The following is a 26,445-nucleotide window of genomic DNA, read 5'->3' on the forward strand; positions in this document are numbered from 1 at the left end:
TTTCCTGAGAAGAGGAGAAAGCTTTGTTCCTTTCAGCTACTTTGTGTTATGCTTTGTGTTATACAGCAGAGCTAATGCATTTTAGGTTTGTATCCTCAAAGAAAGAATTTGGGAAGTCTTGAGGCCTAGTTGGGGTGACTGCACACTAATTGGGGTGACCACACAGTCAGGATTTGGGTATCCTGTCCCTTCATTCCCCCCCCTTTTATTTTGGACAGCCTTCCAGCTCGTCCCATGGAGGCACTGGCTGATATTCTCGGGCTAGTGCTATAATCTGGGGCCGAACCATTCGTGACACCATTTTATGTATCATATTTTGCAAGCATTGCAATAAGCAAGGTACACAGGGGCAGAAAAGAAGCAAAATTATCAATGGGCCTGGTGACATCATCAAAAGTCCTCTAGGTTTCGAAGCCAATCAGTCCACCAGGACATGTCCCATCCGTTCCAAGTAGGGACAGGGACATGGGCCACTTGTTCAATTTCTGCTGCCAAATTTCGAATAGCTTCGCCATGGTCAGAGATGTTAAAGCAACAGGCCCCTCCCTCCTGTCATATTCAACGCAACACAAAACCCGCCCTGTCGCACCAGGAGACAGTCCAGCCCTAAGCGGAGCTGAAGGACTGCTGTGTGCGTCTCATCTAATTGGGTGGCGATTAACCGGAGGGCTGTGGCCGTGGCATTGGCGACAATCTCTACTACTGCTTGGAGTCTTATTATGCGGTTTAGATTATAAATTGGCCCCCTTGCCCCTGTGATTTTCTCTCCCCGATTCCATGAGGCTGGGTCGTAATGGGCCACTATCCTTTCTAGAGGCCACTGATCCTTGCCCCAATTTTGGGAGCTGCCTCCTGCAACTGCTACTAGGTCAACCGAGCGTCTCCTCCGACGGGGTGCAGTGGCAATCAGCTCATAAATCCACATGGGAGGAATTAAAGAGGCTGGGAAGCACACTCCATACCATCCCTTTGGGAGGATATGATAAGCCAGCTTTCCACACACCCAATACACATCATGTCCTTGAGCAGAGACACCACCTCCCCTTTCTGAAGCCCTTGCCAAGTGCGTTAGGCACCTAGTTAGATTACAGCCAAAAAGAGTTCCCAGTGCGGACTCAGTCACGGTTGTCTGGGCTGGGAAGGTGCGATTACAACGGGAGGCCCCCACATATGTCAGATTGTTACTGGCGCCCTCAGACTGGTTCACACAGAGCCATCCAGTAATCCGGTGAACCTGGAAAGGGATAGAATGGTTCCATCAAAAAGAATTGTTTCCCAGAGGGCGGAAGCCAAAAATTGGGGCCGTAACTGAGGACTCATTCCAAGGCACAGGGAGGAGGGGCATTCCTCCCAAAGCATCTGTAGGTCCCAGAGTGCAGACCGTGCAATTGGTTCGGTTTGCAGAATAAGCCACCATTTCAGCCATTTGCAGCCATTTATTATTCGTGTTGTGGGCACCCCACTCCCGCATTAGCTGCTTGGTCACCTGAAGGGGCGTGGGCACGCTGACAGCCAGAGGCAGTAAAAATACCACCCTGGCCAAAGCCATAGTCACCCACAGCCCTATCTGCACCACTTGGGCTCAGGGATCTATTTATCGATTACCTAGTAGGTTCTTACCTAGCAGGTGCTTAAGCAGTATGTGGACCAAGAACTCCCAGAAGTGCAAGCTGGATTTCGAAGGGGCAGAGGAACCAGAGACCAAATTGCAAACATGCGCTGGATTATGGAGAAAGCTAGAGAGTTCCAGAAAGACATCTACTTCTGCTTCATTGACTATGCAAAAGCCTTTGACTGTGTCGACCACAGCAAACTATGGCAAGTTCTTAAAGAAATGGGAGTGCCTGGACAGGGTGGACTGTTTCAAGAAGTGGCAGAGAGATATTTCTAGATTTGTCTGGCAGGGCAAGAAGCCTTGAATTAAATTTAAGATTTTAACTGATGCTAAAGAAAGAGGGGGATTCGCCCTGCCAGACCTTAAACTTTATTATGAATCAGCCGCATTTTGCTGGCTGAAATAATGGCTGCTTCTGGAAAACGCAGATATTTTGGATTTAGAAGGTTTCAATAATGTATTTGGGTGGCATGCATATCTGTGGTATGACAAGGTCAAAGCACACAAAGCGTTTAAAAACCATATTGTCAGGAAAGCACTGTTTAATGTTTGGATAAGATATAAGGACTTGCTTGAAAATAAAACGACAAGGTGGCTGTCACCAATGGAAGCCAAGGCTCTGAAAAAACTTAATATGGAGGCAAATTGGCCGAAATATTGGGAAATTTTGGAACAAGAAGGAGATAGATTAAAACTGCAGAGTTTTGATAAATTAAAAAACAAAGTACGAGACTGGCTTCATTATTATCAAATTAGGGAGACTTATAATTTGGATAAGAAAATTGGCTTTCAGGTGGAAAAATCAAAATTGGAAACAGAACTTTTAGATCCTAAAACTAAGAATTTGTCAAGAATGTATAACTTGCTGTTGGAATACACAGGATGAAATGGTTAAATCTGTTATGATTAAATGGGCACAAGATGTTGGACATAACATTATGATGGCTGACTGGGAACAGTTATGGACCACAGGTATGAAGTTTACGGCATGTAATGCCTTAAGAGAGAATATAATGAAAATGATCTACAGGTGGTACATGACCCCAGTCAAGCTTGCAAAAATTTAAATGTTGGAAATGTAAAGAGGTTGAAGGTACATTCTTTCACCTTTGGTGGACATGCCCAAAGATTAAGACCTTTTGGGAGATGATATATAATGAAATGAAAAAGGTATTTAAATATACCTTCCTGAAGAAACCAGAGGCCTTTCTCCTGGGCATGGTCGGCCAATTGGTGCGAAAGGAGGATAGAACTTTTTTTATGTACGCCACAACAGCAGCAAGAATACTCATCGCAAAGTATTGGAAAACACAAGATTTACCCACCCGGGAAGAATGGCTGATGAAGCTGATGGACTATATGGAACTGGCTGAGATGACTGGCAGAATCCGAGACCAGGGAGAAGAGTTGGTGGAAGAAGAGTGGAAGAAATTTAAAGTTTATCTTCAGAAATATTGCAAAATTGAGGAATGTTAGAAAGATGTTGGGGGAAAAAATTATGTGGTTTTAGCAGAAAGGATATAAAGGATTAAGTAAAAATGAATTGGTGAAAGAGAGAAGGCAAATTTATAATATGTTAAGATAAATTATTAGGATAAAAACAAATTTGGAAGGATTTGCTGGAATATTTAATTGAATTAGAATACAAAAACGGGAGGCGTGAGGAGGTCACGGAAATAAGTAAATGAAAGACAGGACATGGAAAGATTGAAATTTTTTTTTTTGTTTTTTTTGTATTTTCTATCCCTTTTGTGTGTTTCTTTCCTTCTGACTTTTTTCATGTTTGTAATTTTGTTGAAACCTCAATAAATAGTATTTTAAAAAAAGAAAGAAATGGGAGTGCCTGATCACCTCATCTGTCTCCTGAGAAATCTCTATGTGGGACAAGAATCTACAGTTTGAACTGGATATGGAACAACTGACTGGTTCAAAATTGGGAAAGGAGTACGGCAAGGCTGTATATTCTCTCACTGCTTATTTAACTTATATGCAGAATTCATAATGCGAAGGCTGGGCTGGATGAATCCCAAGCCGGAATTAAGATTGGCAGAAGAAATATCAACAACCTCAGATATGCAGATGACACAACCTTGATGGCAGAAAGTGAGGAGGAATTAAAGAACCTTTTAATGAGGGTGAAAGAGGAGAAACAAAACATCAAAAAAACGAAGATCATGGCCACTGGTCCCATCACCTCCTGGCAAATAGAAGGGGAACAAGAAATGGAGGCAGTGAGAGATTTGACTTTCTTGGGCTCCATGATCACTGCAGATGGTGACAGCAGTCATGAAATTAAAAGACGCCTGCTCCTTGGGAGAAAGGCGATGGCAAACCTAAACAGCATGTTAAAAAGCAGAGACATCACCTTGCCAACAAAGGTCTGTATAGTTAAAGCCATGGTTTTCCCAGTAGTGATGTATGGAAGTGAGAGCTGGACCATCAAGAAGGCTGATCGCCAAAGAATTGATGCTTTTGAATTCTGGTGCTGGAGGAGACTCTTGAGAGTCCCATGGACTGCAAGAAGATCAAACCTCTCCATTCTTAAGGACATTAGCCCTGAGTGCTCACTGGAAGGACAGATCCTGAAGCTGAGGCTCCAATACTTTGGCCACCTCATGAGAAGAGAAGACTCCCTGGAAAAGACCCTGATGTTGGGAAAGATGGAGGGCACAAGGAGAAGGGGACGAGAGAGGACGACATGGTGGGACAGTGTTCTTGAAGCTGCCAGCATGAGTCTGACCAAACTGCGGGAGGCAATGGAAGACAGGAGGGCCTGGCGTGCTGTGGTCCAGGGGGTCATGAAGAGGCGGACACGACTAAAATATTATTATTATTATTATTATTATTATTATTATTATTATTATTATTATTAAACAAGTAGGTTCTTTGGGCCAGGGGGAGGCTTTAGGTAATTCCTGGAGGCTCCTGGTGGAGCTCTACTAGGTGCCAAGATAACGAATCGGGCTGGGGCTTAATTCCCTGATTGAATGTCCCACACAAATACCCTCCCCTGAAAGAGTGGCGCAAGTCTCGTTCTTGCAGGAGCAACTGGGTGTTCCATTGTGTGGCAAGGTTTCAAAATCTCATGTCGGAGCAGCTTTTTGATGTGAGCTTGCCGCGTCCCTTCCAGAGTGAAACAGCACCTGGAAAAAAACCCTTTGACAAAGTTCCCAGGAACCTTGCTTTTTTTTAAATGTCCTACTACTTGCATGAACTGAGAAACAGTCTGTATTGCCTTTTGATCCAAGCCGTGCTGTTGCTGCAACAGCCTTTAGCAAGAACAGATGAGAATGAATCATTTGGAGAAACCTTATTCCGTATGCTGAAGAACCATTGTTGCATCAGGGCCATAGTCTTCCCACACAAAATTATTACCAACCATTCAGCAAAGGATGATCCAGTTTCTGGGACAGTGGGGGTACACTGTGTTTGTTTGTTAATGAAGGGGAAAGCAAAGAAGAATCTGGAACCCGACCCCTTCGGCCGCTAGGCGTGGGATGGGATACTGTCTAGCAGCTACGGGATTAGGAGATGGCCATGGGGGGTATATTTCTAGCCATGCCCGGGGGGTTATCTTCAGCCCATAACTCAGGATTCATGAGGCGCCAGTGTTCCCTGTTGCAATGTTGACCTCATGGGAACCTGCTTTTGTTGGGCCCGGTCTATCCTAGCAAGTCTCTTCCTCCCCTCTCAGGGCCATTGCCCCATATGCTCCCGGCTGGCGAGGTGGGGTCCAGGGAGGTTCCCCGGGGGGCGGGGGTGTGCCATGGGTTCCGGTCACAAAATGGCTGCCATGGAGGGGGGTCGGTTGTAGGAGCGGCTGAGCGGGGGGGGGGACAGCCTCCTGCCCCTTTTAGGGTTTCAAGGCGACGGTATTGTTGTAAAAATTCTAAGGTCTCAAATATAAATTAAATGCTCATAAACGTACAAGGCAAACACCTACATCAGTATATAAACCAATTGTGTGAAATAGTACAGGAGAGCAATCCTGAAGCCATTTGGACTCTCCCAAATTGACCTCAAATATTCCTCGCAAGGAGGAAGGAAATGGGGAAAGCCCAAAGGGAATATCTTGTATGTCTGCTCTGTTTAACCAAAGTCAGCCAAACTGGCTTATTTTTCACATCCACTGATACCAACATGCTGTTACGGTAAAATCTGGGTGCGAGGCTGCTCTGCCACCCAGCTCGTCGGACTAAGTCCGCGGGTCCCTGCGGAGGAAAATGAGCTCAGCCGGAGACAGGAGCAAGCTGCAGAAGATCCAAGTTTATTGTGCAACAGGTTCAAGGCGAGATTGAACAGCAAGAAAGGGGTGACATGTACTTTTAAAACTTCCCTCCATGTCCCAGAATACAGTGCAAAATACATCCCAGTTACATCATGAATACATTAAAGAGAGGTTGGGTTACACAGATTACATCATGAATACATTAAAGAGCGGTTGGGTTACACCGGATTAACATATGGAGGAGGGAGGGGGAAATGTGCAGAGCTGGAGATATGCGCAGATAAGCACATCCTGAGTACCAGTGATGAGAAGACAATGGTCCATGTACTGGCATTGCCTGGCGGAAAGGCTTGGCAGAGTGCTTTGACAGGATTAAGTTCTTGACACCTTGTTTGAGGGATTATGGAGGACAGGGAAGGTGTCATGGAGTCCTAGAGAAATTGAGCAAATTGGCACGTTGATTTTCTATGAATTTTATAGATTCTAGTCCCTTTTGACATTGGCAATTTGAAATAAATGGATATATTGTAGCGAGGAAGAAGGTGAAGAAGAGATGCCCCCCCTTCTGTATCAGTCCCCCATTCGGAGATAGATTTGCATTAAAGTTCTGTAAGAACGTGCAAATCTTTTCTCTGCACCCTAAATCTCGGTGAAGGTAGGGGTGCCCTGTGAGTGGGAATAGGCTCTAATGGAAAAGGAGGTGGGTTGAGCAGGGCAGCAAAGGAGGGAGCAACATGGACCAATACAATGTAGGTGTATGTTATATAGATATGCACTAAATAATAACTTGGTATCCACTGTACCAGATGTGTGGGTTTGTGCAAATTTGAAGGGGACTTGCAAGCCATGCCTCTTAAGGTCATTTGCAAATATAGTAGTGCAGATAGCTGGATATAGGATATCACATAAAAGAACACCTGTTGTATTTTGTTCAATAGTGGTCTATGCTTTGCATTTAGCAGGAAGGTCCACTACTGACTGAAAAAATGCAGTTTGGTTTTTTTTAGCTCCACCGTTTTTGTGTTCTCAGGTGCGAAGGTAGCTCTTCTGTGGTCTCACAAGACATAGTGATACAGCAACACATCGTGTTGAATCCCCTCAGGGCTTTCATTTAACCATGTCGCCTGGCACTCACCATAGCTGGCACAGGTTTGGACATATCATGAGAGAGATGTCTTTGCCTTGGCCTTTCTATGGGGTTTTATTATTATAGGCTCTGGTCTTGCACTCATGGAAAGTTGCTCACTTGCACTTAAAAGGACCAAAAGCTAACTGCAGCCTGGATACACTTGCCCAATTCAAACAGAGTCCAATTTGAATTTATCTTGCCCCATGGTTCTCAACTTTTCAAAACCAATACAGTATGTTAAAACAAAACCATACTTAAAAAGGGCACTTGTGCAAATGAGTCAATTTAACTCTATAAGGGACCATTCCTGCTACATCAAGGCATATACACGTTTCTTGTTATCAATAATAATAATAATATGTTGGAGATGTAAGGAAAGTGAAGGAACCTTATTCCACATATGGTAGTCGTGTCCTCAAATAAATAAATAAAATTTGGGACATGATCTACACCCATTTTCATTTGGCATTCTAATCAAAACATCTCAAATAATAATAAAGAGTGTTGCTTCAAAACTACCTGAAAAAATATGGTTCCAAGAATAATACTTGGTTGTGGTTAGATTAATTTCGCAACTATTCAGGAAAACCAAGATTAATAAATAAATACAGAACAATTTCTACTTAAAGACAGTACTGAATCTGCAAGAGATACAAAGAAGTCATGGAAGAGATTTGAAATAATTTTCTGGAACAGAAAGAAAGAAATAGTAAAAGTAATTTCTTTCTGGGAACTTTGTGTATAGAAAAACATTAAATACATAAATAAATGGGTAGGGAAGGTTGGCACTCTGCAGAGTACCAGGTGGGACAAGGAAATATGATCATCAGTTGACTTAATCTAGAAATAGCCTGCTCTATTGGGAAGCATGTAATATATGAGAATCCTCCATGAAAAAACTTGGGGTGTAAGCCATATCCTTCTGTTGTTCTTAGTTATGTACCCTACATTATACAGAAACAATTACACACAGAAGTATTGTCCCCCCTTTGTGGAGATAACACACTATCAGACACATTTCAGCATTCCTACATAATAACACATAATACACAAAACATACAAATTATTAATTCTACACCATACCTTGAGGCAATAATGGGATCTTGAGACAATTCTTGCTGCTTTTACATGTTTTTCCAAACTTGGGCAAAAGGGCGTTTCCTTCAAAATTCAATTAGTTTCTCCCGTCTTTTATGGGAAGAAATTGTGGTGGCCACTGTGATGCATTGGCAGGCTGCTTACCTGCTGAGGAGATGGTCTTCATACTTTGGTCTCCCGCAAAGCATCCTTTGGAAATAGGCCTGCAGCGGGTGGGGGTGGGATCTGAAGACATAATTAGTTGTTGTTGTTGTTTGTTTTTTAAGGAGGAAGATAATAGTCAAGAAAGGAGAGAATATTCTAAAATTTTCTTCTTGGAAGGCTGTAAATACAAACTCATAGTTAAGCATTTTATCCATTTAAATATTATAATCATTCACATTTAATTTCCTTCACTTAGTTTGGCTGTGGAAGAAACGAAGGGACAAAACCTTTGTTAATTTGAACACAATTGGCAAGTTATTAAACATTTTGCTTATGTGGGTTGAAATTCTCTTAGGGTTCTCGTATCCTGTTTGAAAGGGAATTTTTTTATTTCCTGTGAAGATCTCTGTCAGGAATGCTGTTCTTATAATGCCTAGGTATATACTACTCAGAAAACAAAACCAGATAAGAGACAAACTCAGTGAGAAAACTGTGAAAAGAATTTTTGAATGTTAGATGGAACTTGGTAGCCTCTTGACTTTTAATAGTCCAGTGCTTAACCCTTTTGTCTTACGTAGCCCCTGGAGCAAAGGACACATTAAGGCTGATTTCCTTCAATGGTTCCAAGTTTTACATAAGGGAATTTGGATGAGTTTCTCCCTGCAGCCCATGGTCTCCAAACCTCATCTCCCCCCTCCTTCCTCCTCTCTCTCTCTCTTTTTAAGCTGACCTATCCTCTGTGCATATGCAGAGTTCATATTTCAGCAAACCTTTTACACCATTGAAATTGTTGCATCTTTTGGCTAAATTAGAATAAAGGAAGGGAAGGGTAAGGAGTAGATTTAAAAATAGGGTTAGATTTTAAAACAAACAAAAAACAAACAAAAAAAACCCTTTAAAAAAAACCCTCAGCAATTCAAGTATTCACCAAAGTTAGTAATTGCAGCCCAAGCAAAGCTGAGTGCTTCCTTTATGTACAGGAAAGGGCTAACATCAGTCTGGTCATTCGCGGAATCTGCCGCGCCCTTATATATGGGGAAAATGGCCAGAGTCATAATTCATAAGATCTTAATATTCTCATTCAATTCAGCATTACCACACTGTAATCACTCAAAGGCGTGACCTCACCCGTTCTGCTTCAAAACATCACGGCTTTCACCTCTCACCTTTAAAAAACAAAAACAAAGAGCAAATCTGGGCTGAATTTCAACTCATCACCTGCTTGCAGACACATGGCCCTCCACACAGCCGCAAATTGGGAAAGTTGAAAGGGACCCTGGGGTCATCTAGTCCAACCCTAAAATACAGGGTTCATAGCAAGATTTGTACTACCAGAGAGACACACACATACTTATGTACACAGGCACAACTGGGGAAGAGACCACAATCAATGCTCCTATCATGTACTAAGGAAGAGGAAAGTAAAAGTACCCAGCTTTATACAAAACCCTTTTAGCGGATCAACTTAAAATCATACTCCTCACTTAAGCTACTCGGAGGAAGACTCTTTGGAGCCTCTCTCAAATAACAAACATTTGTACCCTTTATTCTCATTTTTTTTGGTCCTGTTTTAAGATTGATAAGGTCCAGCAGGGCTTCCTTAGATTTAAAATTTTGAAGCAAGCTTGTAGTTTAAACTATGCACACTTAAGAAAGCCAGTCTGTCAGAGACAGAAGGACCAGACAACACACATAACAGACAACATGTAAACATACATATTCTCATATATGTATTAACAGGCAGCACACATAACAGACAACATGTAAACATACATATTCTCATATATGTATTAACAGGCAACACACATAACAGACAACATGTAAACATATATATTCTCATCCTTTAGTTGGTTATTGCAAGGAGTTGGGCCGCTTCCTTTGGCTTCATTAAGTGAAATTAGTAGGAAGGTCCCACATGGTTTTATGAGCCTCCTTGCCAATTCAAACACAACCAGTTTATCAAACTGGCAGGGCTCACAACGCTTGGTTGACTGGGTACCCCTTTTATATATGCATGTGTTGCTGTTGTTGCTTTTTTGTTGTTGTTTTTCTTTTTTTGGGGTGTCTGGGATAGAGAAGGGAGAAAGAGAGGGGTTGATTAGCATTTGGGTAACTTGTACAAGGAGCTATTTAGGGTTTTCCTTTTCCTTGTTGCTTGGCAACTTCCTAGTGGTTTATTGAGCTCTAGCTATCCGGTTACCTCTTGTTCCTTTCCTTATTTCCTATTCCAAATCTTGGGGTTCCTTTCCACTCTGCCAAATCCCGCCCAATTCCTCCTGGGCTATCCCTCCTGGCAACCTCCTACCTATCGTCACAATCTCAGGAAAAGGGGCCCTACTGGACGCCCGCGCCGTGCGGTGCCAGATCGGGTGATCCCTGGATAGAGTTTTGAACCGAAAATCCCCCTTGCTTTTGGAAGCGGGCTCACGCACGATACACGTGTTACGTGGCACCGACCAGTGGGGCTGGGATTGAGACAGAAAGCCAGACCCCTTCCTGCCCCCTTGCCAGGCGCTAGGGAAGTTCGGAAAGAGAGCTCCAACCCCTTGCTTTCAACTGAGATGCCCGTTGCAGAGAGTTGGCTGTCTTTCAAGTCGGCTCTCTCCGTCTTACTTTCAGGCTCCCAATTGGTGCGGCTGGCTGGAGATTTTTAAGAGAAAGAGATAGAGCTCAGAACCCCCCTTTTGGGTCGTGCAGCGGTCCACGGTCTCTCTCACCAATTGGACCAAGAGACAGGCGAGAAGGAGCGATAGAGAGGTGGGCAGAGAGTTCAGTTGCCAGGAGATTTCCACCCCCTTCCCACCAGTGCACTGGATTTTTTCCTTTTCCTTATACTCACACGTCTTCTATGATGATCCCGGGATCGATGAATAAGCCAGCTGGATCCCTCTTTGCTCCCCGGCTGAACTCCTGGGGCTTTCAATTACCGCCCGGAAGATGGTCGGGGGTCCAAAATGGCCCGGTGCCGGCTGAAGATTTCAGGGGCCCCGGTCAGCAACACAGGAGAACAGCAAAGCCCCACGTGGGCCGCCATCTGTTATGGTAAAATCTGGGTGCGAGGCTGCTCTGCCACCGAGCTTGTCGGACTAAGTCCGCGGGTCCCTGCGGAGGAAAATGAGTTCAGCTGGAGACAGGAGCAAACTGCAGTAGATCCAAGTTTATTGCGCAACAGGTTCAAGGCGAGATTGAACAGCGAGAAAAGGGTGACATAAACTTTTGAAACTCCCTCCATGTCCCAGAATACAGTGCAAAATACACCCCAGTTACATCATGAATACATTAAAGAGAGGTTGGGTTACACAGATTACATCATGAATACATTAAGAAGAGGTTGGGTTACACCGGATTAACATACAGAGGAGGGAGGGGGAATATGCAGAGCTGGAGATATGCGCAGATAAGCACTTCCTGAGTACCGGTGATGAGAAGACAATGGTCCATGTATGCATAGTCTGCCACCTGGCATTGCCCGGAGGAAAGGCTTGGCAGAATGATTTGACAGGATTAGGGTCTTCCTGAGAGTACGTGACACCTCGCTTGAGGGATTATGGAGGACAGGGGAGGTGTCATGGAGTCCTAGAGAAATTGAGCCGATTGGCACCAAAAGCAAGAAAATCGGTGTTGTGGTTGATTTTATATGAATTTTTAAAGATTTTAGCCCATTTTATATTGACAATTGAAGTCGGAAACAAAATGGATACATTGTAGTGAGATTTGACAGTGTTATGAGTTCACAAGTTTCAGTTCCATTGTTCTCCCAGCGGGGAGCCGTCAGCAGCTTGTCAAGAGGTTAAATGAGGCATGCAGGAACTCGCTGAGCCAGCTCTGCAAGGCGAATGCATGGTTCTAATTGGGTAGAACGCACCCATTCAAAAGATAGGAAATACAACTTTATTTGGTCTACCAATAGTAAAAATAGAGCAGGAGGGAAGGCATAAGATTTTTGGGCTTATTTCGCCTGTAATAGCGGATCAGTGTAGGAAAGGGGGGAAAGGCACTTTATTTATGGGGCTTGGGGTAAAGTGTGGTGCTTGTGCAATGGTGTGGGGGCTGAGGGGTCCATGTGGGGCTGGGAGCCCTTGAGGTCATCGCCTCAGACCCCCAGGTGACCAGCGGAAGGGTGAAGAAGACATGCCCCCCCTTCCGTATCAGTGTGTACAGATGGGGATGGGGGGGCAAAGTCTCCCGCATGTCTCCCCCCATCACAACCTTGTGTCCCCTGATGCTGCTTCGGGTCAGGTCTGGGTCCCTCTAGGTGACGAGGAGCTGCTGGGAGGCCGGGAGGCCGCAGGATTCTTTATGGGCGTCGAAGAGCTCCTTCAGGGCCTCAACGTAGAGAGCGTGGAAGCTGTTCACCTCGTCCTCAGTGGGGCGCGGGCGGAGCGGGACCGGGATAGGCTTTCCCACTGCAGGAAGGAGAAGAAGCATGGGTGGTTGGGGGGTCTGCTCTGCCCCTCGTCCCCACCCCATGGCAGCCAGGGCCTCCCCACCCCGGCAGCTTTGCACCCTGGCCTTGGGTTTCAGGGGTGGCTTAAGTGCAGGAATGGATGGGACCCCAAGGGTCATTTAGCCCAACCCCTTGATTAATGGCCAAGCAACCTCTGCTTAGAAACCTCCAAGGAAGGGGAGAAGGAAGTCGGTGTGTGTGTGCACGCACACACGCAATCGCAGCTCCCTCCATAGCAAGCTCCAGAAAACGAGGCGGCTCCTTTGATTTCTGCATTGCAGAGGGGTTGGGCTAGATGACCCTTGGGGGTCCCATTCAACTCCACAGGTCTCCGATTCAGTTCGAAGAGAGGGCAAAAGGGAGATGCACCACAACATGCTGTTTTGTACGATGCTGAAGAGTTTATGGCTCTTTGCAAGCAGGTTGGTGAGTTGGGGGGATTTTGGGGTGCAGGGCGAAGGCTAAGGAAGGAACGAGGAGCCTTGTGGGTCCTTACCCACCACCGTGAGGGGGGCAGCCATGGGCAGGATCCCCCAAGAGGTGCTGGAGAAGAGGCCCCTCCCGCTGATGAGACAAGGGGCGAAGCCGATCAGCTGCTTGAAACCGAGCTGGAGGCGGCGAACGAAGCTGCCCTCGGGGAACCGGATCTGTCGGTAAATGTCATTCTCCCCAAAGGTGTAAACGGGCACCAGGTCAGCCCTGCGAGGAGGAAGAGGAGGAAGAATTTACTTTCTGTTTTGAGAGAGGGAGAGACAGCATGTCGCCGCGCTCTCCTGGGTCGTTGATTTATTTTGCTGCTGTACAATAAATCGCTTCTTAGAAGAAGAAGAAGAGTTTGGATTTGATATCCCGCTTTATCACTACCCTAAGGAGTCTCAAAGCGGCTCACATTCTCCTTTCCCTTCCTCCCCCACAACAAACACTCTGTGAGGTGAGTGAGGCTGAGAGACTTCAGAGAAGTGTGACTGGCCCAAGGTCACCCAGCAGTTGCACCTAATCTGGTTGCCCGGGGCAATGGCCTTGGTCCAACGTCACATCATTTGGCGGTTTCCATGGCAACAGTGAAGGACAGCGACCAGAGCAATGTACAGCGCTGGGTGATCGACAGTGGAGCCAGTCATCATCTGCTGCCATCTGGTGGCCAAATGTGGAACTGCAGAGCCGTTTCCGAAGGAAGAACAGTCACGCTTGCCAATGGTTCCAAGAGACAGCTGACAACTGTTGGCTCTGTTTTTGTTCCTTTTTTGCAGGCTGAACTGGAAGCATTTGTGGTCCTAGGGATGAAATGCTGTCTATGGTCTGTGTCTTCTCTAGTTAGAGATGGGTTTAAGGTTTGCTTTGAGAATAATGCATGCTCTATTTCCAGGGGCGGGACTGGAACACTGAACAACATTCAGTGTTGAATGTCAGATCAGGCTATTCTGGAAACATCTCAAGCAGGTAAGGGTAACACTGGGTCAGCACAGGCACAGTGTGCAAATGTTCCCACTCACTATATGTGTCATTATTTGTGGCACAGGAGGATGTCCCCCTGCAATTGGGGATATGTGAGAAAAATACCAGGGTGCACTGAGGGGTGCAAAATGAAGTCATGTGCTAAGTTCCTGGATTGCAGAGCATGCAAGAAGGCAAAGGTAAAAACGAGCAGTTATCCTAGGTCTGACAGCGTAACCAAGAAACCTTTTGAGTTGGTTCATGCAGATATTTTGGGCTTATGCCTTTTTGCAAGTCTGGGTGCGGCTAAATAGGTTTTAACCTTGACAGATGATTACTCCAGAAACAGCTGGGTGATACCTCTGAAGGACAAGGGTGAAGCTGCCACCATGCTGAGGGAGTGGGTCACTGCAGTGGAACTCCAATTCTCACTGAGGGTTTCCAGTTTCCAATCAGACCACAGTGGGGAGTTCACTGCGTTGCAGAATTACTTTTGCCAGAAAGGGATACGTCACAGTTTGATGGTTCTGCACTCACCACAGGAAAACGGGGTGGCAGAAAGGCGGAACAGAATGCTCCAGGAAGCGGTGGAAGCAATGCTTTTTGACTCAGGCTTACCACACCGCTTCTGGGCGGAAGCTTGGGAAATGGCAAATTTCACTCTGAATCGTTCCTACAACTGTTTCCTACACACACGCTATCTGTTATAGTCTGCTGAAGCCGGGAGGAGCAGAGTGGCACATCAGAAGAGTGCTGGATGCCAAAGCACTCAGCTGTTCACAGTCGAAACAGACATCCAGCAGAACAGGTTATGGCTCATAACTCACAGAAGGAATGTCAGGTCAGGGAGAGCACTTAATCCAACCAAGAACCTTGCAAGATAGGCTAGGCTGTGGGAAGTCAGGGACCTTAGCATATGGAATCCACGGCCAGTTATACATTAAGAGAAAACTTAATTGGGAAAAAGAGAAGGTCCCAGCGAAGGAGGAGTGACTTTTGAAAGACGTGGACAAGGCAGAAATAGCAAAGCTCACAGCAAAATTAAGAGATCAGAATGATTAACTTTTTACAGAAGGATGGAGGCCATTTGTGGATTACTTAAAAAATATTACAGTCAAATGAAATCAGGGACAGAATTCAAGATAAAAGCAGCAGAAGAAAAATGACAAAATAATTGTACTAATTTTTTTGTAATAGATGAAGATACAGCACAGTAGAAAAGGTTTCAGTAAAAACACGGTGTAGGTGGGAAGCCAACTTATGGAACAGTGGAATTATTTGTTAGGAAGGTTATTGTGAAAACGTAAGAAAAATGTAATAAAAAATTATACAACAAGGAAGGGCAGGGACCTTCCGTTCTTGCAATTGCCTCATTGGGGCAAAATCCACCAGGAAGCACTGCCGTGCTCACTAGGCCCAATATATTGCTGACCTGCACCCAACACGCCTCCCCGGACACCCCCTTGCCCCCTTGGTGCCCCTACCCGTGTTGCAGCGCCAGGCGCACGAAGCCCTTCCTCCCTTGAAGGCAGACACGATGCTCTCCGGGGACACTGTCCAGCGACTCGGACGCACCCCCCACCACGATGGCCACCGCGTGCCCGGGGGGGCCACTCAGGAGGAAGTCCAGGGACCTTTTGTTGACCGGAACCATCCCTGGAAGTGGGAGAAAGCAAAGGTGCTTGTGGGTGTGAAACATCTCCAGGGGTTCCCTGCTTTGCAGAGGGTTGGACTAGAGGACCCTCGCGATTCGCCTCCAACTCTGAAATTCTGCGAGTCTATTCAAGGGCAAAAGGGTCACTGGCAAAGGATCAGCGTGTCTGGAAGTGGTTGGAGGAGAGACGGTGGCTAACAGATTGAGGCTGAATCCTGACAAGACAGAAGTATTGCTTTGGGGGGAAAAGGGGACGGGCAGGTGTGGGGGACTCCTTGGTCTTGAATGGGATAACTATGGCCCCAAAGGACCAGGTGCGCAACCTGGGAGTCATTTTGGACTCACAGCTGTCCATGGAGGCGCAGGTCAGTTCTTTGTCCAGGGCACCTTTCTACCAGCTCCATCTGGGATGCAGGATGAGACCCTCCCTGCCCCTGGACTGTCTTGCCAGAGTGGTGCATGCTCTGCTTATCTCCCACTTGGACTACTGCAATGTGCTGTATGTGGGGCTACCTTTGAAAGTGACCCGGAAACTACAACTAATGCAGAATGCGGCAGCCAGACTGGTGACTGGGAGACCACATAACACCAGTCCTGAAAGACCTATATTGGCTCACAGTATTTTTCTGAGCACAATTCAAAGTGTTGGTGCTGACTTTGAAAGCCCTAAACGGCCTCAAAGGCCCAGTAGACCTGAAGGAGCGTCTCCACCCCCATCGTTCAGCCTGGATACTGAGGTCCAGAGCCAAGGGCCTTCTGGCGGTTCCCTCCCTGTAAGAAGTGACGTTACAGGGAACCAGGCAGAGGGCCTTCTCAGTAGTGGTGCCCACCCTGTGGAACACCCTCCCACCAGATGTCAAAGAGAAAAACAATTACTGTAGATTACGGTGTATTAGGCGACTGGGCAGCTGCCAATTCGGGGGGGTTGACTTATATGGCCAGTCTTATACGCGGCAGCTTTGCTGGGCAGCAACAGTGGGCGGTGGGCTCCACTCCACACCAGGAGGAAGCCCCCCAGCAAAGCCGGCTTTGCATCGCAGGGCAGCTTCCTCCCGGCGCAGAGCCCGCTGCCCGCTGCCCAGCAAACCCATACCCAGGATATAAGACGACCTATGACTTTTTAGGGAATTTTCCAGGATTAAAAAGTCGTCTTATATGCCAGAATCTACGGTATCTGACTTTTAGGAGACATCTGAAGGGTGCCCTGTTTACGGAAGTTTTTAATGTTTGGTGTTTTATCGTGTCTTTAATATTCTGTTGGAAGCCACCCAGAGTGGCTGGGAAAACTCAGCCAGATGAGTGGGGTATAAATAAGAATAATTATCATCATCATTTGCACAAACAAATGCCCCTTTTCATTTGCACAGGAGCAAAGAATTGCAGGAAAAACAGACATTCTTGCTGGGGAATTCTATTCCCAGAGACTCTGGGAGGGCATTCCTGAGAGTGGGGTGGTTCCTCCATTGGATGGGCCAGGCAGGGTTCTTGAAGATGGTCCTTAGGGGAGGGGCCGCCCCACTTCCCCACCCCCCCAACCATTCCTCTCTCTGTTGGCCTTACCTGAGCTCATCATGTACTCCCGGTAGACAGGCATGTGAAAGAGCCCTGCGAGGATGGCCAGGCTGGGGCGGAGGCCAGGGAAGGCGCGGGGGAAGCCGGTGGCCTCGGTGCAGAAGGCGGAAAAGGCCCCCGCGCAGAGGATTCCGTGGGGGTGGGAGCCCAGGACGTAGTTCCGCGTTGGGGGCAGCTCGGCCGTCTTCACCAGCTGCAAGGCAAGAGGGGCGAGGCCTTTGGCATTTGGACCCCCACCCGAATGTCACATTCAGAGGCCAGCAGCCTTTGACGGCCGCCACCTCCTCCTTCTCCGTGATCTGGTCTCCGGGGGTTCCAGAGACCCTGCCAGCCCCCTTCTCATACCTTGATGGGGAAATAATCCCGGTGGAGCTCCCAGACTCTCCAGCGCCTCACCCAGTCGCTGCGGCGCCCACCTGCGAAGGGAAGGGTTCAGGGAGGGGATGGAGTCAGAGAACTGTGGGGTTGGAAGGGGACCCCCAGGGGTCATCCAGCCCAACCCCCTGCATTGCAGGAATCACAACTGAGGAATCCCTGGCAGGTGACCACCCGACCTCATTTAATTCATTTAATTATGACGTGCTGATGTTTAATTTTAGTGTTTATTATTGAATTCCAATGGATTATTGCATATTGCTTTACTTGGTGTAAGTTATTTTAAAATTATTGTGACTTTTTCTGTAGGATCTGATTGTTACTATTAATACTTGATGTTTTATTATTATTGTGTGTGTGTGTGTTGGAAGCCGCCCAGAGTGGCTGGGGCAGCCCAGCCAGATGGGCAAGGTATAAATAAAATTATAATCAATCAATCAATCAATCAATCAATAATGAGGAGCAAGATGTTCCTTGGGGTCCCTTCCAACTCTGATTCCATGTTATATTGGGGGGGGTTATTTTTATTCCTGTCAATTACAGGATTTTGTGTGTGTTTTTTTAAACAAAATTTATTAAATAATGATAAATACATAAATAAATGCAGCTGATTTTTCTGCCCTCCATACAGAGAGAGAGAGAAAAAAAAATGAAATGCCTTCTGCCATTGTGTCATTTATTGGAACCTGTCTTGGAAAATAGACAACAGTAAATAGCAGAGACCGAAACAGGTTTGGGATGGTCGCACGCTGCCCCAGGGGAAGGGGGTGAGCTGGAGGAGGAGGGGCAGGGCGAGACAGCAGCTCCAGCTGCCAGATTTACCTATAAGCTAAACAGGCTATAGCTTAGGGCCCCACAAAAATTTAAAGGAAGAAAACCTGGATGCACATATCCAAAATATAAGATAAAAAACAAATAAAATAAAACCTACCTACAGGAACAGTGTTTTGTGTTGTGTAGGCTCCTGTGATGTAAGTCATGGGCCCCGCCTGCTAGCCTGTTCCCTTAATTATCCCTGGTTTGCTCATTTCTATATATAGGGTACCTACGATCTGCATCTGGGACGCGGGTGGCGCTGGGGGTTAAACCACTGAACCTTGGGCTTGCCCCGTGATGGGTTGAGCTCCCGTTCCTCAGTCCCTGCTCCTGCCCACCTAGCAGTTTGAAAGCACATCAAAGGGCAAGTAGATAAATTAGGTACCACTCCGGTGGGAAGGTAAATGGCGTTTCCGTGTGCTGCTCTAGTTCACCAGAAGCGGCTTAGTCATGCTGGCCACATGACCCAGAAGCTGTATGCCGGCTCCCTTGGCCAGTAAAGCAAGATGAGCACCGCAACCCCAGAGTTGGCCATGACTGGACCTAATGGTCAGGGGTCCCTTGACTTTTACCTTACGATCTGCATGGACTGGTTGCATGGCTTGAGATACCTATGAGGTCCGTCAATTACCATAAAACATATATTCAACACAAAAAACAGCAACAATTTGTTGTGGACAAAGGAGAGCTGGACATATAAAGGGCCCCATCACCTTCAGTAGCTTAGGGCCTCATCAAACCCCTATCTGGCCCTGGTTGGGGAGAATCGAACTCACCTCTCTGTGGCGTATCCCAGTCGTAGATCCACCAGGCGAAATACAGGACGCTGATAGACCAGAAGGAGGTGAAGAGCAGGTAGACCAGGAGAACGGAGAAGAAGGCACCTGGGGGGGGAGGAGATTCTGTGGAATCTTGTTTTTATGTTGTATGCTGGATATGTGATTGCCAAAATCTGATTTGAAAAACCAAATAAATTAATTTCTTTTTTTAAAAAAAACCAATATCACAATGTGGACCTCAAACCAGTTTTGGATCATATATCGATATATCTTCCAACTCTGAGCGCAAGAGCAGCACTCCCCCCTCACTGGGATTCAGAGGCCCTGCCTGGGACCACAAAATTGCAAAATTGTGATTGCAAAATTCTGATTTGAAAAACCAAATAAATAGGAAACAGAATTGTTAGATCCCAAAACTAAGAATTTGTCAAGAATGTATAACTTGCTGTTGAAATGGAACACTCAGGATGAAATGGTGAAATCTGTTATGATTAAATGGGCACAAGATGTTGGACACAACATTATGATGGCTGACTGGGAACAGTTATGGACCACAGGTATGAAGTTCAGGGCATATAATGCCTTAAGAGAGAATATTATGAAAATGATTTACAGGTGGTACATGACCCCAGTCAAGCTTGCAAAAATTTATAATTTACCTGACAATAAATGCTGGGAATATAATGAGACTGAAGGTACATTCTTTCACCTTTGGTGGACGTGCCCAAGGATTAAGACATTCTGGGAGATGATTTATAATGAAATGAAAAAGGTATTTAAATATACCTTTCTGAAGAAACCAGAGGCCTTTCTCCTGGGCATGGTCGGCCAATTGGTGCCAAAGAAGGACAGAACTTTCTTTATGTATGCAACAACAGCAGCAAGAATACTCATCGCAAAGTATTGGAAGACACAAGATCTACCCACCCTGGAAGAATGGCAGGTGAAGGTGATGGACTATATGGAATTTGCGGAAATGACTGGCAGGATCCGAGACCAGGGAGAAGAGTCGGTGGAGGAAGATTGGAAAAAAATTTAAAGATTATCTACAGAAATATTGTAAAATTAATGAATGTTAGAAAGATGTTGGAATGAAGTTACATGGCTTTAGCAGAAATGTTATAAAGAATTAAGTACAAATAGATTGTTAATGGATGAAAAGGAAAAATAAGGTTAGAATGTGTTAAGATAAATTATAGGACAGAAAATTAAGGAAGATGGAAAGGATTTGCTGAAACAGTTAAGTGAAGTTGAATACAAAAAAGGGAGGTGCGAGGAAGTCGCTGAAACAAGTTAACGAAAGATAAGATTTTGAAAGTATTTGGTGTGTTTTTAATTGTTTATGTTTTGCTTTGTTATGTATATGAAGTCTTTTTGTTTTTGTATTGTATTGTATTGTATTGTTTAATTCTTTTTCTTTTTTTGTAATCTTTAAACTCTTAATAATTTTTTTTTAAAAAAATGAAAAACCAAATAAATAAATTTTTAAAAAATATGAAACCAATATCACAATGTGGACATCAAACTGGTTGTGGATGATATATCAATATATCGCCCAACCCTACCCACAAGCAGCGCTGGGATTCAGAGCCCTGCCTGGGACCACAACCCCAATTTCACGGGACCCCCGAGGATGTGATCTGAAGCCCCCCTAAACCCAGAAGAACATTTTAGGTTGGAAGGGGCACCCCAGGGTCATCTAGCCCAACCCCCTGCGGTGCTGACTCCCTAGTCCAGACTCACCTGGCCCAAATCTGCTTTGGAAAGAAGAGGGGGGTTGGCTTTTGGGGGAGGGGGTGAAATAAAAAAAATAAGGTCATATATATACACTAGCCTGTATATAAAAAAATAAGGTCATATATATACACTAGCCTGGGAACTTCCTCTCTGCCCAGAACATTGGAGGCTATACACCACACCCCCTCAACAGTATTTATAGGAACTCAAACACTGAGATCCTGCTCTGTTCCAGTAACAAGAAGCCGAAAGCACCAGCCTGAAGATGACGAGTGAGACCTCGTCGAAACGTCGCCTAGACACCCCAACTTTTACACGGGAAGACACCCGAGGACACCAAAACCTGCATATATATATATATATATATGCTTTCGTAGATTTTCACGGGTACAGGAATGCAGGTTTTGGTGTCCTCGGGTGTCTTCCCGTGTAAAAGTTGGGGTGTCTAGGCGACGTTTCGACGAGGTCTCACTCGTCATCTTCAGGCTGGTGCTTTCGGCTTCTTGTTACTGGAACAGAGCAGGATCTCAGTGTTTGAGTTCCTATAAATACTGTTGAGGGGGTGTGGTGTATAGCCTCCAATGTTCTGGGCAGAGAGGAAGTTCCCAGGCTAGTGTGCCTTTTCTTCTTTTGTTCCTTAATTACTTGAGGGATATCTTGAGTGATTTCTTGAGTGATATCCTGAGTACCACTTAGGTGGGTCATTAGGTGTGGATTAGTTGCTAAAGTCTTTGTGTCTTGACCTCTTGAACTTTGTGAAGAGTTTTTCTGAGAAGATGGCTGTACTGCACTTAGTTGTGCTCTGGCTTGGCTTCGTGTATAGGGGCGAGCTGTGGTTTTGTGGCCTGTGTCAGCCAGATCTGTGTAGGGATTGCAGGGGGGTGCAGCATCCGGAGGTGCCACCATGGTTTGGCTACTGGATGGTGTCTGTAATTTATCTGTGGAGAGGGTCTGGGTTTGGGTCTGGTGTGGTTGATTGGTGATGGCGTTCTGTGTGCCTCTGGATCTGGTGTCAGTTTTTGTGGGGAGGGCTAATTTCCAGATGTCTGGCAAGCGGGATGTGTCGTCACGCTTGTTCATGTTGTGAGGGTGTTTCTCTATCTCGATGGCTTCCATGATTATTCTCTTGTGGTGATGTTCCCCTGCAATCCCTACACAGATCTGGCTATATATTACATGTTCATAAATGTACCATGCAAACACGTACATAGATATATAAACCACATGTCTGAAGCTGCACAGGGAAACAGCCCGGAAACCATTTTGACCCCCAAACTGACCAAACGATTTCTCTGCAAGGTCGAAGGAGAATGGAAAAGCCTCCCCATTGTCTTTTCCTTCACAAATCCTGTCTTAAGGGTATGTCTGTCTGTGAATAGGGTGAGCCTGTGACCTGGCTCAGGAACTGAGTATTTATCATTACGAAAGACTGGCCAGGCTCCCCAGGGTATCCAATCAAGTGAGCATTAACAGGTGACCTGCCAGACAGGAGGCAAACAAGGCACTCAGATTTCTGCTGTAGACCGCCCTTTCTGCGATGTTGGCATGATGTATTTGGGGGGTGGTCTTGAGCTACACCCCTTCTGTGATGTAGGTATGAAGTTTCTGGGGGTGGTCCTGGACTCCAGGGCGGCCAATTTAAAATGTCTATATGACGGTGGGCACACCTTGGTTCAGGGTCCTCCTCCTCCTTTCCTGTGTGTGAGGGGAGCACCCTGTTGCAACAGTTCAATAAAGATCAGGCTTACTAGCTGCTTTCCTTCTCAATATTTTCTGCTTGGCCTCTGTTCTTTCCTCCTCCCGATGGAGAACCTGCAAAGGACTCTCTAAGGGCTCTTGTGTCCCCCATAAGGGAATAAGGGCAGATTTCCTTTTATTACAGGGGCCTGGCCTGCCAGAGGACCTCCCAAGGCCCATGGCCCCAGGAAGAGGGGGAGGCCAAGCTGCCCCTCTTCCCTGAGCACCCCCTGCCCCTCCCTCCCACCCACCCAGATCCCAACTTACCAAAGAAGAGGAAGGTGAGGACCCACTGGAAGACGCTAAGAGCCTCCAGGTGCTTCTGCAGAGCCATCTTCTGACCCTGGGTCTCAGAAAGAGATCCTGGGGAGAAAATCCACAAGGGGGTGAGTTGGGGGGGGATCTGCAGCAGGACTCCAGCCAGGAGGGGCCCCTGCCTTGGCAGAAGGGAGAGCGTGAAGACGCAGGTGTGTTCAGCACAGGTGGCCTCTGACCTGCATCCCAAAGCCCAGCTGCTCCCCTTCAGCCGTGCCCTCAGGAAGGGGGCAGCATGTGGGGCAGGAGGAGGAGGAGGAGGAGGAAAGAGGCTCACTTGTCCAGGAGAAGATGTTGTCTTGCCCGCGGCTGCAATGCACAAGTCTCTCTCTCTCTGCCACCTGCACTTTGGTAGCCAGGTGAGTTGGCAATAGGGATGCCGCTGTCACCCAGGTGAGGCAAAGGGTCCTGGCTGAGCTCTCCTCCTCCTCCGAAAGGAGACAGGGCATGTCAGATTCGTTTCTTTTGACTCCCAGCCCTGCCTGGCACCTGCCTTGCTGGCCCTCGGCTCCCTCCCCTTGGCCCTCATCCCAGGGCCGCCCCGCCCTCTTGGCCCACAAGACAAAGGTTGGGTTGCCAGGATCCATTGCCCCATCTGCCTGCCTCCCTTCTCCAAACCACGGAGGAAGCTGCGCTTTAGGAGATCATCCTCATCCTCATCCTCATCAAATTTTATTTATATCCCACCCTCCCCAGCCAAAGCAAGGCAGTGAGGTCCAAGCTGACCTGACCTGACCTGGGGGGGGGGGAGAAGGTAGAAATTACGCAAACCTTTCTTGGCAAGGACATTGCTTCCTGCCTCAGGGCAGGGCAGCCTCTCTACAAATTAGCATTTATATATCCAAATACTTTCCTCCAGAAATCTGTAAGCATCAGACATTGCATAAGGAGATGCTTCAAAGAGGCTTATTCTCGTTTTGGCACCTCCAGCAACACGTCCTTGTAGATCATCCCTTTCTATACTGATGTATCGGAGCCCAATATTATTTTTGGTTGTATAAGACGTAGATTATAATCTAATGGCACATCCAATGAAAACATGAACACCCACAATTAAAATTCACAACTAAACATCAGAAGCCTGGAGGGCCTTCGAAATTCTGGGACTGCCCCTAGAAAATCAAGACACTTGGAGGGTATGGCAGGAAACTCTTAATCTCAAGGTCGCGGGTTCGAGCCCATGCTGGGCCAAAGGTTCCTCTTTTTCATTTTTTCATTTTCAATTTTACAAATGATCAAAATACAAACATCATATTTCTTTGACTCCCCCCCCTTTGTGCATCTACTCCCTGACTCCAGTTATTATAAGTCCTCACTCCAATCCATGATTCGATTTCTTACTACACGTTTTCTGTCAAACCTACGAAGGATTGTAGTTGTTTACAATATTTTTTTCCATATGCATTTTAAACTCTCCCCATTCTTTATTGAAATTTGATTCTTCCTGGCTCCCGATTCTTCCGACGAATCCTGCATTGCGGGGTGGGGGGGTGGGGGGTGGACTAGATGACCCCCCGGGTTCCCTTCCAGCTCTACAATCCTATCAGTGTTTTTAAGTTGCCCATATATACAATAATAGAATAGCAGAGCTGGAAGGGGAGGGTCATTAGTCTACCCCCCCCCGGTGCAATGCAGGAATATTTGGCCCAGCGTGGGGCCGAACCCATAACCCAGGAATGGGGAGGTGGGTTGGCTGGGGGTGGGGAGAGAGAGGAAAGAGACCCAGCCAGGAAGAGCAGGGTTTTTAAGGAAGAGGGAGGAGGAGGAGAGGGGGAAGTCTGAATTCCACTTACCGTATTTTTCGCTCCATAAGACGCACTTTTTTTGTTAAGTTGTGGGTGAACATATCAGACGACACAGCGATTCTTCAAACAGCTCTTGTTTATTCAGAGGCCAGAACAGAACAGAACTGAGGAGCTCGGTCAGCCTGCTTATATAGAGCTCCAGTACAACGTTACTGTAGCAACTTTCTAAAACTACAGTATCCAATCACTGAATGTCACTTTCGATCCTTCATTTGCATAACTATCTACAATGTCCCCCTGCTGGCCCAGGGTGAGAACTTCAATACATAACACCTTTCTTCCTAAAAAGTAAGGGGAAATGTCTGTGCGTCTTACGGAGCGAATGCATGGTCCCTGGAGCTGAATTGCCCAGGGGAAAAAGCAGATCATGCTTCTTTTTTTGAAAGAGGGAAGGGGGTGTTGAAACAAAGCCGCTGACCGGCAAGCGATCGGGAGCGAGATGAGGGAGGCTAGATATAAAGGAGGCTGCCTGGGAGGGGGGAGGTAAAAGCCCATGGGTCCTCAGGATTTTAGCATTGGGTCACCCCAAATTCACCATCAGATCACATAGCATGTCCATGGCTACAGCCTGCACCCAAAAAATCACGCACCCATTGTTTTGTGGGGCCGCAATGGCGCAAAAACGTGGTTACAAAACACAGTTCCACATGGATCCTCAGGATTTTTGCATTGGGTTGCAGCCTTTGAGGCCTTTCCCACGGGTCGGGTGTGCATTGCTCCCGTCAGCGAGCCAAGAAAGTTGCGAGAAGGCTGATCAGCTGGATTCGCTGCTGGCGGCTAGGTCATCTTTTCCTGAGAAGAGGAGAAAGCTTTGTTCCTTTCAGCTACTTTGTGTTATGCTTTGTGTTATACAGCAGAGCTAATGCATTTTAGGTTTGTATCCTCAAAGAAAGAATTTGGGAAGTCTTGAGGCCTAGTTGGGGTGACTGCACACTAATTGGGGTGACCACACAGTCAGGATTTGGGTATCCTGTCCCTTCATTCCCCCCCCTCTTATTTTGGACAGCCTTCCGTCCCATGGAGGCACTGGCTGATATTCTCGGGCTAGTGCTATAGTCTGGGGCCGAACCATTTGTGACACCATTTTATGCATCATATTTTGCAAGCACTGCAATAAGCAAGGTACACAGGGGCAGAAAAGAAGCAAAATTATCAATGGGCCTAGTGACATCATCAAAAGTCCTCTAGGTTTGGAAGCCAATCAGTCCACCAGGGCATGTCCATCCGTTCCAAGTAGGGACAGGGACATGGGCCACTTTTTCAATTTCTGCTGCCAAATTTCGAATAGCTTCAGCATGGTCAGAGATGTTAAAGCAACAGGCCCCTCCTGTCACATTTAACGCAACACAAAACCCGCCCTGTCGGGCCAGAACGTCCAGCCCTAAACGGAGCTGAAGGACTGCTGTGTGCGTCTCATCTAATTGGGTAGCGATTAACCGGAGGGCTGTGGCCGTGGCATTGGCGACAATCTCTACTACCGCTTGGAGTCTTATTATGCGGTTTAAATTATAAATTGGCCCCCTTGCCCCTGTGATTTTCTCTCCCCGATTCCATGAGGCC

The 26,445-nt window shown here is 46.5% G+C and overlaps 1 protein-coding gene and 1 long non-coding RNA gene across 5 annotated transcripts in view; one reads left to right on the forward strand and one right to left on the reverse strand.

The window, feature by feature from the left end:
- The window catches only part of LOC309355774 (2-acylglycerol O-acyltransferase 3-like), a 65,741-nt gene extending 42,059 nt beyond the window's left edge, over positions 1 to 23,682 (reverse strand). For 2 of the 3 annotated variants that reach the window (XM_081886901.1, XM_081886902.1), the window contains exon 1: positions 23,358 to 23,682. In XM_081886901.1, the coding sequence (XP_081743027.1) occupies positions 23,358 to 23,667 (310 nt within the window). In that variant the 5' untranslated portion in view covers positions 23,668 to 23,682. Of the gene's footprint in view, positions 1 to 12,149; positions 12,621 to 13,157; positions 13,361 to 15,579; positions 15,752 to 17,309; positions 17,515 to 17,666; positions 17,738 to 19,288; positions 19,397 to 23,032; positions 23,129 to 23,357 lie in introns of those variants that run through there. The other variant, XM_081886900.1, reaches the window with a different exon arrangement.
- The window catches only part of LOC309355904, an 80,397-nt gene that overhangs the window by 40,407 nt on the left and 13,545 nt on the right, over positions 1 to 26,445 (forward strand). The window lies entirely within an intron of this gene.

This window comes from Podarcis melisellensis (genome assembly GCF_964234715.1).
Source record: "Podarcis melisellensis genome assembly, chromosome: 13".
In the NCBI taxonomy this organism is placed as follows: domain Eukaryota; kingdom Metazoa; phylum Chordata; class Lepidosauria; order Squamata; family Lacertidae; genus Podarcis; species Podarcis melisellensis.